The sequence below is a fragment of the Rhizomucor pusillus genome, assembly GCF_041956525.1.
Source record: "Rhizomucor pusillus strain CBS 183.67 unplaced genomic scaffold VTP01scaffold_4, whole genome shotgun sequence".
In the NCBI taxonomy this organism is placed as follows: Eukaryota; Fungi; Mucoromycota; class Mucoromycetes; order Mucorales; family Lichtheimiaceae; genus Rhizomucor; species Rhizomucor pusillus.
Genome location: NW_027192146.1, coordinates 670,896 through 688,509, shown reverse-complemented (window position 1 = coordinate 688,509; position 17,614 = coordinate 670,896). Strand labels below are relative to the sequence as shown.

At 44.2% G+C, this 17,614-nt stretch overlaps 9 protein-coding genes across 9 annotated transcripts; 5 read left to right on the top strand and 4 right to left on the bottom strand.

The window, feature by feature from the left end:
- Positions 1 to 370: 370 nt before the first annotated feature.
- VTP01DRAFT_7577 (uncharacterized protein) lies at positions 371 to 2,310 on the top strand (the record flags this gene model as incomplete). Its single annotated transcript, XM_069386603.1, has 11 exons — positions 371 to 519; positions 578 to 614; positions 675 to 797; positions 851 to 997; positions 1,060 to 1,176; positions 1,227 to 1,427; positions 1,486 to 1,548; positions 1,607 to 1,704; positions 1,769 to 2,027; positions 2,088 to 2,192; positions 2,257 to 2,310. The coding sequence occupies 11 exons, from the start codon at positions 371 to 373 to the stop codon at positions 2,308 to 2,310; spliced, it is 1,353 nt and encodes a 450-aa protein (XP_069242042.1).
- Positions 2,311 to 3,050: 740 nt separating this feature from the next.
- VTP01DRAFT_7576 (uncharacterized protein) lies at positions 3,051 to 4,197 on the bottom strand (the record flags this gene model as incomplete). The annotated part of the gene is made up of 3 exons (XM_069386602.1): positions 3,051 to 3,421; positions 3,490 to 4,106; positions 4,172 to 4,197. The coding sequence occupies 3 exons, from the start codon at positions 4,195 to 4,197 to the stop codon at positions 3,051 to 3,053; spliced, it is 1,014 nt and encodes a 337-aa protein (XP_069242041.1).
- Positions 4,198 to 5,515: 1,318 nt separating this feature from the next.
- Positions 5,516 to 7,639, top strand: VTP01DRAFT_7575 (uncharacterized protein; the record flags this gene model as incomplete). Its single annotated transcript, XM_069386601.1, has 8 exons — positions 5,516 to 5,752; positions 5,822 to 5,979; positions 6,040 to 6,464; positions 6,525 to 6,676; positions 6,738 to 6,994; positions 7,052 to 7,118; positions 7,183 to 7,462; positions 7,524 to 7,639. The coding sequence occupies 8 exons, from the start codon at positions 5,516 to 5,518 to the stop codon at positions 7,637 to 7,639; spliced, it is 1,692 nt and encodes a 563-aa protein (XP_069242040.1).
- Positions 7,640 to 7,865: 226 nt separating this feature from the next.
- VTP01DRAFT_7574 (uncharacterized protein) lies at positions 7,866 to 9,223 on the bottom strand (the record flags this gene model as incomplete). Its single annotated transcript, XM_069386600.1, has 7 exons — positions 7,866 to 7,878; positions 7,955 to 8,295; positions 8,359 to 8,472; positions 8,547 to 8,730; positions 8,799 to 8,965; positions 9,040 to 9,075; positions 9,158 to 9,223. 7 exons carry the CDS (start codon positions 9,221 to 9,223, stop codon positions 7,866 to 7,868), a joined length of 921 nt encoding a protein of 306 aa, XP_069242039.1.
- A 743-nt stretch (positions 9,224 to 9,966) lies between these two features.
- VTP01DRAFT_7573 (uncharacterized protein) lies at positions 9,967 to 11,341 on the top strand (the record flags this gene model as incomplete). Its single annotated transcript, XM_069386599.1, has 6 exons — positions 9,967 to 10,004; positions 10,065 to 10,284; positions 10,342 to 10,490; positions 10,559 to 10,629; positions 10,681 to 10,746; positions 10,803 to 11,341. 6 exons carry the CDS (start codon positions 9,967 to 9,969, stop codon positions 11,339 to 11,341), a joined length of 1,083 nt encoding a protein of 360 aa, XP_069242038.1.
- Positions 11,342 to 11,385: 44 nt separating this feature from the next.
- On the top strand, positions 11,386 to 12,366 carry VTP01DRAFT_7572 (uncharacterized protein; the record flags this gene model as incomplete). The annotated part of the gene is made up of 4 exons (XM_069386598.1): positions 11,386 to 11,559; positions 11,628 to 11,792; positions 11,854 to 11,976; positions 12,037 to 12,366. 4 exons carry the CDS (start codon positions 11,386 to 11,388, stop codon positions 12,364 to 12,366), a joined length of 792 nt encoding a protein of 263 aa, XP_069242037.1.
- Positions 12,367 to 13,424: 1,058 nt separating this feature from the next.
- Positions 13,425 to 14,659, top strand: VTP01DRAFT_7571 (uncharacterized protein; the record flags this gene model as incomplete). The annotated part of the gene is made up of 3 exons (XM_069386597.1): positions 13,425 to 13,696; positions 13,763 to 13,785; positions 13,857 to 14,659. 3 exons carry the CDS (start codon positions 13,425 to 13,427, stop codon positions 14,657 to 14,659), a joined length of 1,098 nt encoding a protein of 365 aa, XP_069242036.1.
- A 1,133-nt stretch (positions 14,660 to 15,792) lies between these two features.
- VTP01DRAFT_7570 (uncharacterized protein) lies at positions 15,793 to 16,157 on the bottom strand (the record flags this gene model as incomplete). The annotated part of the gene is made up of 3 exons (XM_069386596.1): positions 15,793 to 15,801; positions 15,860 to 16,010; positions 16,078 to 16,157. The coding sequence occupies 3 exons, from the start codon at positions 16,155 to 16,157 to the stop codon at positions 15,793 to 15,795; spliced, it is 240 nt and encodes a 79-aa protein (XP_069242035.1).
- Positions 16,158 to 16,402: 245 nt separating this feature from the next.
- On the bottom strand, positions 16,403 to 16,860 carry VTP01DRAFT_7569 (uncharacterized protein; the record flags this gene model as incomplete). Its single annotated transcript, XM_069386594.1, has 2 exons — positions 16,403 to 16,549; positions 16,630 to 16,860. 2 exons carry the CDS (start codon positions 16,858 to 16,860, stop codon positions 16,403 to 16,405), a joined length of 378 nt encoding a protein of 125 aa, XP_069242034.1.
- Positions 16,861 to 17,614: the final 754 nt, after the last annotated feature.

The following is a 17,614-nucleotide window of genomic DNA, read 5'->3' as shown; positions in this document are numbered from 1 at the left end:
GGATCAAACATCATTTATACGAGACCCAAGTCGAATTAAGTCCAACCGAGGCACCCACAAGATTGTCCATTATCTTTTGTTATCCAGCAACAGTCAACGTTATGACAACTGAGTCCCAATCCTCAGATTGGTGTCTGTACTATCTGCCGAACTCCAAAAAATGAAAACTAATTTTGTAGCCCATATCGTGATATACACTCTTCCATCCAAGGCGTGTGGGAGGTGGAAAAAAATTAGTAACTACAGTTTTCCGTCAAAACCTCAGATCGCTACAGCCTCCAAGAAAAAAAAAAGGGATAAAAGGCGGATTTTATAATGTTCTTTTTTTTTTGAAAAGGCGCCTCCATCGTTATCTTCCTCAACTTCCAGCATGCAACATCCGCCGCCACAAAACATGTATCAGCAACCACCTGGTGGGATTCCACAGCCTGCTATGATTCCTCAACCGCCTATGGCGGGACAGTCTATTCAATACCGCAAGCGACCTAGCGAAGCTGATTCACTTGCCAAGCATATCAAGTATGGTTTGAGCCTTGTAATCTTGCAACGCATACATAGTAACGCGTCGTAATTACAGAAAAAAGCGGCCGACCGATCGTAACATGCCACCAAAAGTACGGACTACATTAACTGTGCGCAAACTTTACGCGGAGTAGCTCACGTTGCATGACTAGATCGAAGCATTTGTACCGGAATCCAAGCTATACACCGAGCTTACAGAGTTTGAAAAGAAGCTGGATGCCAGTATCATGCGAAAGCGCTTGGAAGTACAAGAAGCGCTTGGAAAACCATTCAAGGTAAGATGATAAATGTTGGATTGGAATCTTGTCCCTATAACCGTCAAATTCAGGTGAAGCGAACTCTGCGAATATTCATCTCGAACACAGCCAGCGATCAAACGCGCTATCAGCAAAACCAAGAGGACGACAATCAATATGATCTCAGCAATGGAAATGCGCCAGCATGGACTCTAAAGATCGAAGGCCGCCTTTTGGATGTATGTGTTCTTAAAGATGTATCGCTTGCAGGACAACTCATTTAATGACCATTGTATCTTAGCCACCGGTTCCAACAAAGAAGGCCCAGCCTGTGCAAAAGTTTACTTCTTTCTTCAGGTCCATCCTTGTTGAGCTGAAGAGAGATCCTACCCTCTACCCGGAAGGAAACATTATAGAGGTCAGATCTGGATACCAAATGGCATTTATTATGCTCACATTGGTATATAGTGGCATAAGCAACCGAATGCAACAGATTACGACGGTATCGAGATTAGCCGCCGTGGAGATGTGAACGTCAGCGCTCGCATCATCTTGAACCCTGATTACAACCCTCAAAAATACAAGCTCAACCCGCCTCTTGCAGAACTGCTTGATATGAAACTGGAGACTAAACCCCAAATTGTGATGGGTATCTGGAATTACGTCAAGGTAGACATGAATATTTTTCGTTAGAAGCGAGTACTACATTTGCTAAGTACCTTTTCAGCATAACAAACTGCAAGATGCAGAAGACAAACGAACCATCAATTGCGACGTACGCTTGATGCAGGTATGAATGGTTTTGTGACATCATTTCGGCATCCAAAGCTAAACTCTTGATGTTTAAGCTTTTTGGCAAGAAACAAATTGCGTTTGGTGACATACCTGATCTTATCAATCATCATATTTCGCGACCTGACCCTATTGAACTGAACTACACTATCAGGTAAGACTTTTCTGAAGCCATCCGATAGAAGACCAGCGGTCTCTTAATCAATCTTATTCTGCAGGGTTGACAAAGATTTCCACCAATGTCCCCAAGCTTTTGACGTGGATGTAGAATTGGACAGTGTCATCCGACAAAAGATGATGAATACGGTTGCATCCACCCAAGTTCAAAAGGATATAATGCAGTTAGATGATAAGATCGTTCAGTGCGTTCAGAGCATCAACAACTCAAAGATCAAGCGTGATTTCCTGCTGCAGTTCGCTAACCATCCGGTTGAATTCATCAACAAATGGATTGCTAGCCAAGCGAGAGACTTGGAGGTAAATTATTTCGTGAGAAAGATTTCGAAAATGCTTGCTAACTCTTCCGACCTTTTAAAGGTCATTCTCGGTGAAAGCAAAATTAATTTGGAAGAGATGAGACAGACAGATTTTTACAAGCAACCTTGGGTAAAGGAAGCAGTTTTCCATTATCTGACGGCGAAGGTACGTTGTTTCATCGAGATAATCTGAGATAAATAAACAAGCGGTAACTCACGTCATGGCTCAGACGCAGCAGAGAATGCAGGAGCTATTGAATGCACAGAAAGCACCACAACAGTAATTGTTATATTGAAACCGAAATACTCCTTTATTACAAAGAAAAAATATGAATACAAAGTATACAGAAGCGCACGCAGTAGAAGAGTCAGGAATAATAAAGGATTCATTGGAACATATGCTAGTATTCAAGACGATGATGCTATCTGTAACTGACCAAATGAATGATTGAGCTGCTTTCCATATTCGTTTACAGATCCGTTTCAGCACCGCTGTGAGCTGCTCAGCTACATGCACAGGGTCGAATGATTTACGATAGCCATCGACTTTTCTCTGAGATCGACGATGGTAAGTTCTCCGCGCATACTATACCTATGTAGCTAGCAATTTTTTGCTCCTTAGAAGCTCCATTCGAAAGATGAAGCACACAGATAATACGAGTTATAAACAAGTCGAGCAGGTGCACTTTTGATGAACAGGATTGTTTGTGTTTCAATGCTCTCTTCGTCTAACCTTTCCAAGGCTCTTGGATGTTTCATACCGGCTGTTCCATCTGCATCTTCCAACCGTGTTCTCCTGTTGATAAATCACTTGCCTGACATATGGATAAAAGTTTAAACTGGAGATTTCAAAGAAGCATTGGATTCGTACACATGTTTCGTTAAATACTTTGAAGGCAAAGTTATCAACATCGATAGCACATAGATATCAAAATATTTTGTTTGAAACATTGATATATTGCAGCGGATGAATCTTCACATATATATACAACTAGGAGATTATACGATTGGTTTCTAAATTATTTTATAGGGCACCGTCAACCTTGGCAGCGTGGACGATAAGGTCGACAACACGGCAAGAGTAGCCGTACTCGTTGTCGTACCAGGAGATGAGCTTGACAAAGTTGGGGTTCAAGGAGATACCAGCCTTAGCATCGAAGATGGAGCTGTTGGAGTCACCCAAGAAGTCAGTGGAGACAACCTCATCTTCAGTATAAGCAAGGATGCCCTTGAGTTCGCCTTCAGAAGCGTTCTTGACAGCTTCCTTGATTTCATCATAGGTGGCGCTCTTCTCAAGGCGGACGGTCAAGTCGACGACAGAGACATCAGGGTTGGGGACACGGAAGGACATGCCGGTCAACTTGCCGTTAAGGTGAGGAATGACCTTGCCGACGGCTACAAAAGATATCATGCTTAGGAACGATCTATATGTAAGACGAGGAGTCTACCATTTGCTAACTTACCCTTAGCGGCACCAGTGGAAGCGGGGATGATGTTGGCACCAGCGCCACGGCCAGCGCGCCAGTCCTTGCCGGAGGGACCGTCGACGGTCTTTTGGGTTGCGGTGGTGGCGTGGACAGTGGTCATCAAACCTTCGACGATACCAAAGTTGTCATCGATGACCTTAGCGAGGGGAGCCAAGCAGTTGGTAGTGCAGGAGGCATTGGAGATGATCTGGTATTCAGACTTGTAGGAGTCCAAGTTGACACCGCAGACGAACATGGGAGCGTCAGCAGAAGGGGCAGAGATGATGACCTTCTTGGCGCCACCGACCAAGTGGGCCTTGGCCTTCTCGGTGGTGGTGAAGACACCAGTGGATTCAACGACATAGGTAGCTTCATCCTTGGCCCATGGGATTTGAGCAGGGTCGCGTTCGGCGTAGACGGAGATAGCCTTGCCATCAACGACGAGCTTGCCATCCTTGGCCTCAACGGTGCCCTTGTAACGGCCGTGGGTGGAGTCGTACTTGAACATGTAGACCATGTATTCCAAGTCGATGAAGGGGTCGTTGACGGCAACAACCTCGACATTGGGATTCTGGAGAGAGGCACGGAGGACAATGCGGCCAATACGACCGAAACTAGGGGATGCGAAGCAAAGTTAGCATCGTACCTTTCCTTCTACGTGGTCAAGCGTGTTACTTACCCGTTGATACCAACTTTAACAACCATGGTGGGGAGATATATCAAAGTTTACGAGAATAAGAAGGAACAAAAGAGAAAAAAGATGGCGCGTAAGATGGATGCTTTTTAAGGCGGTCTTTTGGTTCTCAGCGGCAAAGATGGGGTGATTATCCATGGTTGGGAGCGAGCATTGCCACATCAAGCAATTTTGCCGAATGCAAGACGTTCTGATTGATCGATAACTGTTCGCTGTCACAGATCCTTGTCTCTGATGATCGCTAGCGTACCACTTTCTGATCCTTTTCTTTGGCACCCTCAATTTCCACGCAAACCCGTTGGCTGGAAATCTGGCGGTGTTGGCTTTTCCCGCAATTTCCCAACGCTTTCCCGTCACGCCTATAGCCAGCTGCTTGACCGTCCTAATAAGCACCATTCGATTTTCTGATGCTCCCATAATTATGTAATCCGGCTTAAAACGTTCCTGATGATCTATGTTGACATTGTAGATGGTAATAGGAGCAAAAAGCATATGGTTGTAAGACAATATTTGGAACTAAAGCTTGAGCTTTAAAACCCTTATCAAACGGTCACATTCAAATTCAGGTGATTTGATCTTTGGAGATAGACTCATCGCTGGTTGTTGTTCAATGTGGCAAAAGGTACATAAAAGCGTTTTGGACTCAAGTTCCTGTTAGACCTCTACCTCTCTGGGCAGATCCTTGACGCGACTCCTTCCAATTAACAGAAGATAATGGTATTATAGTATTCTCATTCTAGCAGTTGCGCGCAGCAGAGTGAGACCACAGCCTTTCTGCAGCGAAAGTTTACACATTGTTTTGATCAACAATTAAATTGCGCAGTCAAGAATGGAAGAATCTTAGTAGTCTATAATCACAAAAACGCGACCACCTATGTATGAACTTTGCGCAACACAGTACCAGTGGACACGTATGAAATTGAATTTGTAACGCGTCCAGTATTCAAGCCCGCCATCCGTCGATGCATTATGCACGTACAGAAGTATTGCAGAACTCAGCCATAACTTAAGTTTACGGATGCAAAAGAAGCAAACTTGGCTATCCATTACATGCCAGAATTACAATGCTTTTGAGATTGCCGCTGTTCGTGGCAAGGAGCATAATATAATGCGAATAATATAATATCTCGGGTGCTAAGAGAAGGATGCCTTACAGGACACCTTCTGGGCATAAGCTTGTCATGGAGGTTTTGATAGAGGGAAGGCTGAGCATGGCATATCTTATTTCTGTACAAGGGGAGTTAACCCATCCCGCCGCAAATGGGTCTGAATGCGAAATTGGATCGCTGCATGCACATCTGCTTGGGCTTTTCGCTTTCTCTCTGATCAATGTCGCAGCCGGCTGCACCAGAGATCACCCCCCGTTACCACGTCCCAATTAAAGATCAGGGACGGCCCGTGATCTTTTCTTTCAAGAAGCTTGTTAAAGATCACAGCAAGCTCCAAGTTCCGGCAACGGAGGAAAAGATCTTGACCTCAGAAGATGCTTATTTTAAGAACCTCTTGTCAAAATACAAAGATGTTGACGAAGGTGACGATGTAAACGACAGTGATTCTGAGGAAGAGGTTTGTATTACAACTACTGGATCCAGTTTTAGCGAGAAGGCAGCGGCTTACATTGCTGTGTGCTATTAGGGCACGAGGCGAACTGGAGAGGGATACTATGAGGAGTACGATTACGACGATCCTTTCATTGACGATAGTGAAATGCTGATCGATGAAGACTATGATTCATTTACGCCGGAATATGATGGATTTTTTGTATATTATGGACCGCTTGACGGCAACGAAGAGTATGCTCTATAATTCGTGTTGTGGCAAATATAAGTAGACTTCTGACTTGCTTTTTACAGTAGCAAAAAGGAACCGAAAAGGGCAGATAAATCGAAAACTACCACAAGTACCGGTGTAGGCTCGAAGAAAAGAGTCGGAACAACTAGAACAAAGGAGAAGCAACCTGCAAAGAAAGAACCGAAAGAAAAAGCAACTGCGAAGAAAACCGCGGCGAAAACTGAAGAAACTGCTAATGAGTCGTCGACTGTGGATGGTCAAACGGATTACACAGATACAATATCTGTGGATCAATCACCAGCGCGAACCAGCGAAGGAGAGGCAACTACGACGTCACCAGCAAAAGCAGTTTCAAAAGCTGCAAGCGCTACAAATAATACGACTGGTGCGCCTGTAAAGGCTGCTTCTGTGAAAGAGCCTGAACAGCGAACCATTGATCCAGAAATACAAGTATTGTTAGATAAGCTACGAGAAGATGCGAAGAAAGGCAAGTTGTATAAGTTAATTATAGAGTTCATAAAGAGATGCTGACTCTTGTCCGTTACAGAGAGTTTTGAACACAAAGCAAAATTCCCTGCCGCCTTAAGGCCAACGACTCTGCAAATTGGCAGTGTAATGCTTCGCAAAGCAACTGCTGTTGATGATTTGGTTGTTGATAAATTGATGGAAATATTGCCCTACAATCGATTTACATTACGAGTAAGTTCTTCAGGGTAACTTCTTTTGTATTTGATGCAGGTAGTTAATTTCCATCAATAAGAAATTCCTTACGACGAAGGCTGGTGGACCACGTGTACAGGAACTTCATGATGAAAATGAAAAACTGATTGAACAACTAAAAGCGACTATCGATCGGATGATGCCCGAGCAACAGCGATCACACGAAGAGAAAGTAGCCAATTCGTCAGACACCGATGACCGGACTACAAAGTTCAAATATAACGACGAAGTACGGCAGCTCATATACAAAATCACTCTCAATGACCAGGCAGCGGTTGCGATATCCAACGAAATAGCGTAAGTTATATATTGGTTTATACACTGTTTTGGATACTCAAGCCAGTGTTCATGTAGACATTACCAAGGCCAACCAGGAAATGCTCAGTCTGAAGTTACCGCAAGGAAGCAAATGAATTTAAGAGTAAGCTTGGCGTTATGCGTTATACATGGAAATCGTCGCAGCTAACTGGTTTGCCTCTTTCTAGATCCTCCAATGCTGGCCGAAGGGATGGACTACAACGAATGATATTAGCAGGCAAAATAGTGCTTACAAGCTGAAGCTGGAAAAGTTGGGTCTATCACAGGGAAGCTACGCGAAACCACCGCCGAGGTCAAGCTCAGCATCACATGCTTCCTCCATCAAGAAGAACTCTTCGTCATCATCAGTTGCCACTACCAAAATTCAAAGTTCTAACAATGCAGTAAACGAACCAGATAAGCGCAAAAGCGAATCAGATCATCCAGACGAACCTGCCGCCAAGCGCCGTAAGTAACAACGCAAACAGTTCCTGATCGAGCATGTTTCTTATGTTTGATCTCTTTATAGCTGATAACACATCAAATGGACCTACTCCATCTACTGCCCCGGATGCCAATAATAACCCATCCTGGCGGTCAACTTCAATGGCTATCGAATCACTTATCAGCGATTTACAACAATAACGAATATGCCATGTCAATTACTTTACTTCCTCTCATTTCTATCTTCTGCCGCTTCTCACATATACCTCCTTTGCAACTCCTCCTAACCTAACCATCCCTTCAATAAAGGAACATGGAAAGTAAATTGCACCGGACTATTATTGAAATTCGTCTAAAAGCGTAAATATGTTTTTTCCTTTCTTTTTAAACAGAGTACATGACGACGAGGATGCGGATGGAATTTTAATTATTTGGGAGGGCTATAAAAAGTCAGAAAGAGCAAAACACGTTAGTGCTAGATACTCAAGAACAGTCATATGGACATTTATAACTTACTTGTACACAATCTTTCTAGACTTGATGGGTGCCCACTTGAAGCGCTTGAGCCAAATCGACAACAATACGAGACCAGAGAGGATGACGGTGGCCTTCATACCCATCTTTTTACGCTCGTCGTGTTCAGGCTCAGCAGCCCACGACAAGAATGTAACAACGTCCTTGGCCATCTGGGAAGTGGTGGCGGGAGTACCGTCCTCATATTCAACAAGACCGTCAAACAAAACACGAGCCATGGCAATAGCGCCACCAGGGAAGTAAGGGTTGTAGTTCAAACCTTCACGGACTTCGACACCTCCTGGGGGATCCATGTAACCAGTAAGGAGGGCGAAGACGTAGTCCTACAATGGAACAGTAAGGATCATAGAGAACCGATATTGTTGATCTATATATATAATACGTACACCTCCACCGTGACGAGCCTTGGTGATCAAGGAAAGATCTGGGGGCAAAGCACCAGCGTTACCTGCACGAGCAGCTTCTTCGTTGGGGTAGGGTTTGGGCATGTAATCGGAAGGCTACATCGCGTACAAAGCATATGAGTATGCCTTAAAGGTATTGCATATATTCTCCAATGGCTACTGTTAATTACCTTGCCGGGTCTCATGAACATTTCACCGTTCTCATCAGGACCATCCTGGTACTCGAACTCTTCAGCCATAGCCTTGACTTCGGCCTCAGTGTGCGATACACCGATCAAGTTTCTCCATGCAATGCGGTCGAGGGAGTGGCAAGCTGAGCAGACTTCACGGTAGACCTGGTAACCACGACGGATGCTATTGTACGGTGAAGTCAGCGTTCAGCAGAAACATACTCTGAAGAAATAAAAAAAAACTGAACATACGAAGCATGGTCGTAGGTGCTCAAGGGACCGCTGTGTGGCCAAGGGTAGGCAGGAGGGTGAAGACCTTCATCGGCCATGTTGGCAGACACGTTGCTGTCGACGTACATGTAGGCCAAACCAGTGGCGCCTACGATACCGGCAGTAACGGCAGCAATTTGCTTGGAGTTCTAAAGAGCGATGCGATGATGTCAGAATTAAAAAGCGTATTCCTGCAGTGTTGTCTTTTTTTTTTGAAACGCACCTCAGCGGCAGCAGGCTTGGTGGATGCAAAGCGAGCCTGAATGCAGGTTGAAAAGAAAGGAGTATCAAGGTAAATAAACGCGAGTTTTGGTGCTTATCGTAGGTGCCAGAGTGTCTACCTGAACAATAGGACGGAATGCCTGATGAACAGAGCGCTTGGTGGCAGGCGCGATCCGAGAAAACATTTCAAGCGGCAGAGTAGGGAGGAGAGACGGAAACGGAGACGCAGCAGTGGAGCTGTGTTGTTGACAATTTTTCGCAAGGCCCAAGACATTTAACATCTGTGACGTAAAAGCCGTCACGGAGCTCCATCCATTGTGGGGAAGAGCTCCTGATGTTAAGCAAATCGTACTATGACAGGTTTTGATAGATGCTTTCGAGGCTGTTTTATTGTTTAAATATAAGTAACAGATAAAGCCACGTATTTCGAATGGAAAAGGAGAAAATTCAACTGAAAACGTGGTTCGCATTGTTATCCAATCACACGGACTCCTAGCTGCTTCTGTTATCGAGACGTTCCTAGGGCAGCATTCTATGGATATGGTATGACTTTACGGTTAACCCCACTGTTGACTGCGAAATACTTACAATGTCTTAAAATATCTTATGTAACCAACATGGCAGACTGCAAGATTACGGCAAAATCACACAAGGACGGTTTTGCCCTGTCTTGCCCATCAATACACTATTTATCTTCGCACCGAATTTTCATCTTTATAAGTATAGTCTTCATAGAAAGGCATATATAAAAACCTTTGAGATGCAATGAAGAGCACTTACATTGCAATGCTTCTGTGTATTGCTGAGGTGCCTGAGCTGTGTCACGTGGGCTCATGGAAGATGGCAGTGCACGACAACCAGTCCGACGTTTGCTTGAGGCAGATCGCCTTTGTACTCTTCATCAGCTATAGCAAGCAAGAAAGGCACCATGGCCGTCGATTTATCTTCAGTATCTTCACGCATCATGTAAGAATTGCAAGCGACATGTTGCCAGGGGTCTGTGGTTGCTAAAACCAACGTAAAAAGGCAGTTCAACTCAATGCAGGAAGAACTAGAGTATTATCGTTCTCATGCAGAAAATCTCGAGGCGACTCTGCAGGATACCAGGGCAGCGTTGGACGAATTTCAAGTATCCTCACGCGAATTGGAAGAAGAACTGGAGAAGGAATTGCAGACAACGGAGAAAGCTTACAAGGACCTGAAAGCGCGGTGTGAACAGTACAAGTACGAAGCTGAGGATTGGAAGGTACGCACAGGATCTTGATTCCGCACCATTGTAACTATCTAATCAATTCTTTTAAAGTCCAAATACACGGAGGCAAAGCATGAGCAAAACAAGACAATGATGCAGATGCAGAGAGAAATTGATATTTTGCGAGCGACTGAAGAGATGTTTAGGAAGAAGATTCTAGAGCTCGAGCTTGACAATGATGATCTGGAAAGGACGGAGAGGTAGATGCTAAAATACATTTTTGCTGTCGGCGGCTTTACTAAGGAAGGATAAATTTCATTGTGTTAAGAGCTGCCGCTTCCTCGCTGTCTGATCTTGAGGTCAAGCTCAACAAAGCTATCGAGAGAAATGTTATTCTAGGTATTCAGCTCATACTTTACAGATGCAATGCAGTGACTGACGTGTGGTTAGAAAACGAGATTGCTGTCAAGGATGATTTGATGGAGCAAACGCAGCGTCTGAAAGATGAGCTTAACGGTAAGATTGGAACAATCGATTTTCTGAAATATTGCTAACTGACTGTTGATAAATAGATGCCAACCATGAACTTTCTGTCTTGCGACACAAATCAACGAAACAAGCAGATACGATACAAGAACTTGAACGTAAACTGGAGACGTCCGAAAAGAAATGCTCTGATCTGGAGCAAGAGATACAACACCTCCAGCAACAGGCTGGACCCTCACGGTCTTCGACGCCAGACCGAACAAGCATAGCAAATGATCCTTTAATGATGCGGCGATCCAGGATACCGCGGAATCCCAGTGTCAGTTTCGGAGGACCTGGAACTATATCGACAAGTTCCAATCCTGTAAAAATGGTGCAGGAGATGGTTGGTCGCGTGAAGAATTTAGAGGCGCGCCTGCAATCCTGCCGTTCTCTGGTCACACCCTTGCTGAATCCTCCACCATCCTACAGTTCCACGATCCCTGGCTCGCAAACTGATAGACCGTTGTCACCTAACACTGTAGGTCTAAGTTCTGGCAGCCCGATCAATTTCGCAAATATCAATGCACGAAGGCCATCAGAGTACATGAAAGATAGCGATGGGGAGCAGGATCCAGAAGCATAAATGATCCGATGAAATGTTTCCACTCCATTCTCGCTTGTCCCACCATGCCACCTCAAACCCCACCTGCTCGCAATGAGCTTGTAGATTGGTACCAATCCCTTCCTCCAATAACAAAATCCATCTTTGTACTGTCTATTGCTACGACTGTAGCCCCGGCCTTGGGGCTCGTCAGTCCTTATTCGCTTATACTCAATTGGCCAGCAGTGTCCAAATTGCAGGTACCCTACTTGACAGTTTTGGCTCCTGAATCGTCCGAGATCTCTAATCACTCGTATACACACTACAGCTATGGCGACTTGTAACGACCTTCTTTCTGAACAAGTTTGGACTAGCGTTTGCCATGAACGTATACTTTTTATACAGATATTCTCTACAGCTGGAGACGGAAGTGTTTGCGGGAAGAACTGCAGACTATATTTATTTCTTCCTAGTAACCGGTGCAGCAGAGCTGGTGAGTCTCCTATGTTTTTGTCACAGGTGCTCTGTGTATTTACATGTATGTCTTAAAACAGGTCGCCGCCAAGTTTTTGGATCTGATTGTTTTGAGTGACAGCTTCTTATTGTCCATCGCGTATCTCTGGTCTCGGCACAACAGCGAGGTGCCAGTTTCGTTTATGTTTGGAATTCGTTTCAAGGTAAAAGGGACAAAACCATTACGCTGCAAGTTTGTTCTAAAACTTTACTATCGTTTGCAGGCTCAGTATTTGCCGTGGGTGCTAGTTGGCTACGACTATCTCACCACCGGTGTGCTACCAATTCCATCGTTTGTGGGCATCGCAGCAGCGCATATTTACTACTATTTGACAACAACGTATCCTAGTCAAGGAGGCAGGCGATATCTTGCGACGCCTGCATTTCTGCAGCGTATGTTCCCTCCAACAGTTGTTCGCGGTGGTGGAGGTTTCCAAATGTGGCCAGGGAGAGCATATCAACAACAACAACAACAACAACAGCAGCAGCAAAGTGGACCAACAAACATATTCGGAGGTCACCGGTGGGGACGTGGCTACAGACTAGGCTCTTGATAGCTTCCCTTTTACTTGCTATTCATTGATTAGAAATGTAAATGATATAAGATTTGCATCCGCTTCAACCATCAAATACCAATTCCATCACTTTTGGCTTTTTTCCCGCACCGTGATTGTGCAGATAACGTTGAACACTTTAAAATATGCTGATGTTGCTTTGTTTATCCGAGTCTGTGTGCGAGCATGCCGGTCCGAGATGTGTGCGTATGAATGTGTGAGAACGTTGCAGCCTTTTTGAGCTATCTCTCGCGGAAGAGCTTTTCCGCTGTCCTCCTATCTACCCAACAATCAATCTGTCATTAGAAATAGAAACGCCGTAAACATAACTGGGTGTCAGAATATCGGCTGCTTGGTCCAGATCGGTGCGAGATCCCGAGAGGAGGAGATAGCGACTCAGTTATTGAATTCCCATGCTAACGGAATCTCTCAAACCAATGTTTTCTTGTGTTGCAAAGAAAAAAGCCGGGCGATCTCTGGAAATGGATTGAGAAGAGGCACGTGGAGGCTGATACAGGCAGAGGAAGCGCCCCACTTGCCGTTTCCAAAAATGCAGAGAATTGGGCCCAGAACAAACTTAAAAAAAATTGGCGTGTGGGATCTTGCAAAAGGAAAATCAAGAGTCGTCTGATTTAGTTTTATTCACATTTCTGTCATTCGAATCAAGTAATGCATATACACTCTCACTATAGCTCTCTTTCACCTTAGACAACTGAGGAAGATATAAAAAAAGACGCAGTCAGTTTAGAGTTGAAGGGCGTTGCTTATCGTCCTAAACAAGTTTGTTACGCCTTCCGAAAATATGCACACACGTACACAAAGAGAGAGAGAGAGAAAAAAATCTTTCATATCGACACGATGTGTAACTATGGTGTAACGCGGTCTGTGCTTCAATGAGGCCCGCCCGAGGATTGGTTTGAGCTCACAGTTTCCAAAAACGACCTGGTGGCGAGGCCGATCTCGGATTGTCAGCAGAAAAGAAAGATGTTTATAAATATGAACGTGGGATTCAAGCTCTTTGCTCCTTCTTTCTTCTTTACTTGAAATTCCCTTCCTCCATGAAAGCCTGCATACACGTCGACTACCTTTCACACGAATGGACAGCAAGCGATGCGATAAGAGCCTACAGCCAAGTGCGAAAAGAGATCCGCAAACTCAAAAGCAAGCAGCGATCTAGCAACCCGTTCGATGCCAAAGCGCAGAGAGCTCTTCGTGTAGAAAATCAGCTTTTGAGTAGATTCGAAAATGCGCTGTGGAGGCAAATGTCAAGGACATGCACACCACTGCTCGGCGGGCACAATCCGATGGTTCATCCCTCCACTGTCAATTGGTAAGGGCGGAGACAATTTTTGTCGTCTGCAATAAAGTACTCAAAAAAGTCACCCGGTGCATGTAGGCAAAAGGAATCTGATATCACATGTGAGTTCAGAGCCAAAATCTTTTTTTCACCTGTTTCAGGCACGGTAACTCAATGTTTATAACGCCTTTAGGGCTATATGGTCCCCTCTATTCTCACCAAGATGATAACCAAGACGAACCCATTCCCACAACAGCAGCCCAACGGCTATCACCCTACTCTGATAATCACGGGCTCAAACCCGTATTAAAGAAAACCAGTGGCTGCTCTTCACCCGACTATACAGCCAACTTACTTTACATGCGTCGGGGCAGTTCAGTCATCGCCTTTGACAACACCTACTTTGATTCACAGCGCACTTCATTTTCTTCTGTTTCCTCGAGTGAATTTTCTGCACCCACACCTCCCAACAATGTCCGCTTCAGCCCCGAAACAACCAAAGTTCAGTACTACATACCAGAATCACCCGTCCAAGAACTGGGTGCTGCGACAACCACCCTGCATGATCAATGGAACCCTTACTGGACCTTACATGGTCATAATCTCTTTGACGACAATGATGATGATGATGACGAAAATGACGATGCCTTGTGGGACTTGTTAGTCAATGTCTCGCAAAATGTTAAACAAACTGCGTTAGGCTGGTTAATGCCTCCACAGCGCCAACACCAGCATGAGCAGCAAGCAAATATTGCAAACATTATTGTCACATTGATGTCTGTAGCCAAGTCAGCCACATCTCTGATGGCTACTTGGCTCATGTATCAGACTCTCCTGAAAATCGTCCATACACGCAATATGCACTCCGGGAAACGCCGTTCAAGCCTCATTGATAAACGTAGTCTCGCATTATCTATCATTACATGGTGGCGATGGCAAAAGCCCGATGAACGAAGATACCCTGCATCTTCGGCATCTGCAGCTGACAGCTCCTAGTCACCGCAATTAGCATCATAATCATCACAATGTTTATCATCATAACACCAGCATCATATTAGCATCATTATTTGTTTCTACGATCCTTCTCGGCTATGTACATATGTTGCGCTTTCCTTATCCTCCATTGAAAATATCCATATATTGCAACGCTTCTTGTTAACATCAGTGATTCCAGCAGGAGCTGGAAATTTTGAATTCATATGTTTGCACCCGGCATTTGGGAATTTTGAATCATCGTATGATGGTTTTTCCTCATACTTTGTAGCTAAGCAGAAAAAGGAAAAAGATGTCATTAGCTGCTTTTCGTTATGCATACTGAAGATACAGAAAGGATCATTTTACGCCTTGTTCCAGCTCTCCAATCTGCAGACTAAACATTTTACCTCCATTGATCTGAACCGTGACCAAGTATCATGCGTGGCACTCGTGCATTGAACTTAAAAGTTATATATGTATGTATATATGAATGACGAATATCGACCAAGAAAACCGAGCCATTTTTATCATTTTTAAGTTTCTGTAAAGAAAGCTATGTCTTTGATGCTATTGATGCGGATCACGGTCGATGCACTCTTTTATGCAGAGCAATTAACTCTGCGAGCACGAGCCTTCCAAGTCCTGTCACCAAGGAAATAGCCTAGTATCTGCTTACCGATGCTAGACTTCACTAGAAACGGCAGCCATCCTTTAAGCTATAATATCCTCCCGTTATTATAAATAAAGAATAATTGACCTCGGCTACAATATTGTGCTCTTGATTGCTGATCTCCCTTGGAAGTGCCAATTGTTCCAACGTCGCGGCTGCGGTGAAGGAAATGATCAGCTTATCGCTCTAGCCTGGTCCCGAGGACATTGGGAGGAAAATCTTTTCTAGCTAAAAAGGGGGAAAGGCGAGGGATTATTGGACTACTGGGAAGAGATGAAGGAAGGGTTAAGGATAAGAAAAGAGTAAAAGGAATACAGAGGGTGAGAAAAGGTATCTGTGCTGGAGGGTCGGGGTAAAGAGAGCTTAGTCTAACCAGCGCAAGTCCACGGAGACATCGTATCTGCGCTTACGGGCATCTGCTTGTCCACGGATTTTATCAATTGGCACCCGGTCCCCAAATACATTTGGACAAAGACGATTTGTACTAAAACGGCTGTTCCATAGTCGTCAACAAGAGAACTGCCAAATTCCATTAAGTATATACGACATACAATGCAGCAGGCATCGAGAACGTCGTTAGGGCGGGCCTCGTCAAGATCTGAAACTTGATATTTATCTTCGGGCGTGACAGATACGCGGCGGCGCTTCTTGCAAGGTGTAAAAAATACATCTGGAGAGTGTCCTGCATTGTCATCCTTGCTACTGGTGGAAACAGCTCGTTGGAAATAATCGCTATCACGTTTTCTTGCTGCTGCTGATAATATAATACTTTCCAGTCATTGACGGTGATTTTTCCCATACGTACGGTGCATCCAAAGTGTCGACAAAAACGGGTAGTTCGTCCAGCATCTTGGATATCTTCAGGTTTCGAAAAATGCTCGACTACGAATGCATCTTTCCATCGTGTACAATAGAAAACATATATCCTCACGACCATGGCAATGGATTTCATATGCTTAAACTTCACAAAGTCATAGGGAATTATTCATGGACCCGTCCAATCCGTGATAACTGTGCAGATTTTCTTGCCGTTGGATAAGATATTGGATTCTTGAGTATTGCTGTGATCATCCTTGCATTTTTGCATTGCTGTCCTAAGATGACCGAGATCGGAGTGTTTCCCTTAGTCCCCAGTTCATATCATTCGTGGTAGTGATCATGTCAATCCGTCTGCCAAATGTGCTACTAAGCTTTTTGCCGAGTTGAACCTCGCGTTCCTTGCATAAATGTTCTTGGCTGCCCTGCAGAATTTTCTCGCCGGTGGATTCAATTTACGTTAGAATCATAGCAACTTCCCCCTTACTCCCTTCCAAATACTTACTAGCCAATCCCAAAGGCCATGTTCTTCAAGATTATATTTGGAAGTTGTGCAAGCTTTTTCTTTGCAACAATCAGCTTGGTGATTTTCGGCGCATTTACTCAGAATGAGTTTCATGACATCTAGGACTTGAACGGACTCGACATCCACATAATAAAAGTATACAAGACCAAAGCCAAATAGGAGCCATCTAGGCGAACCTTGTAGTTTAGATATCCTGATAAGCTCGTTCATTCAGGAAGATATTCCAGATCTGTCCTGGGCACTGCAAGATTTTGTGTCCATCCTCGGATGATATGAAACATATGAAACATGCACAGATGCATATTACAATTTCGATTTCATTGGCCGAGGCTGCAACCGGCTTTCAGAAGGCTGAGCCATTGCCTTCTTCATATGCACAAGGTGCTGCGGGAAGCAGGATAGTAATAGCATCATTTGGAACCATGTCATAGATCTCTGGGACATTCGACTAATGGGCCAGCTATTCGTGGACTTTGGTCACAAACGATAACGACGTTGATAGGGACAAATAATTTTTTTTGGCGACTTCATTCCATATTGCTATTATTATAAACATGTTTCAATGAGCACATCTCCAATATCGAATTTTTTATGTTAATCTGTTTCAACTTAAATAACTGCTCAAATGATATATGTCAAGCACGCAGCGATCCATATCGCACAGATGATTTTTATCAGGATGCAGATTTCTTTCATTCTTGTTGAATGTATGATACTTTATACATCTTCTTGCAACTTGGGCATGCATTTACAGCGGAAGCTTCCTGCTCAATGCAATGCTCTACTTGATGTAGGTTTTCTCATGCACATGCTGTATATGTGTTGGTTGCATGGTTTGTTTATTATCAGGTACGTTGTAAACAGAATAAAACCATCGATCTACGTTTTGCAGTTTCTATACTAATAAGAATGACGTAGATTGTAGCCTACATACATAGTTTTACAGATGAGGCAGCTTAAAGCG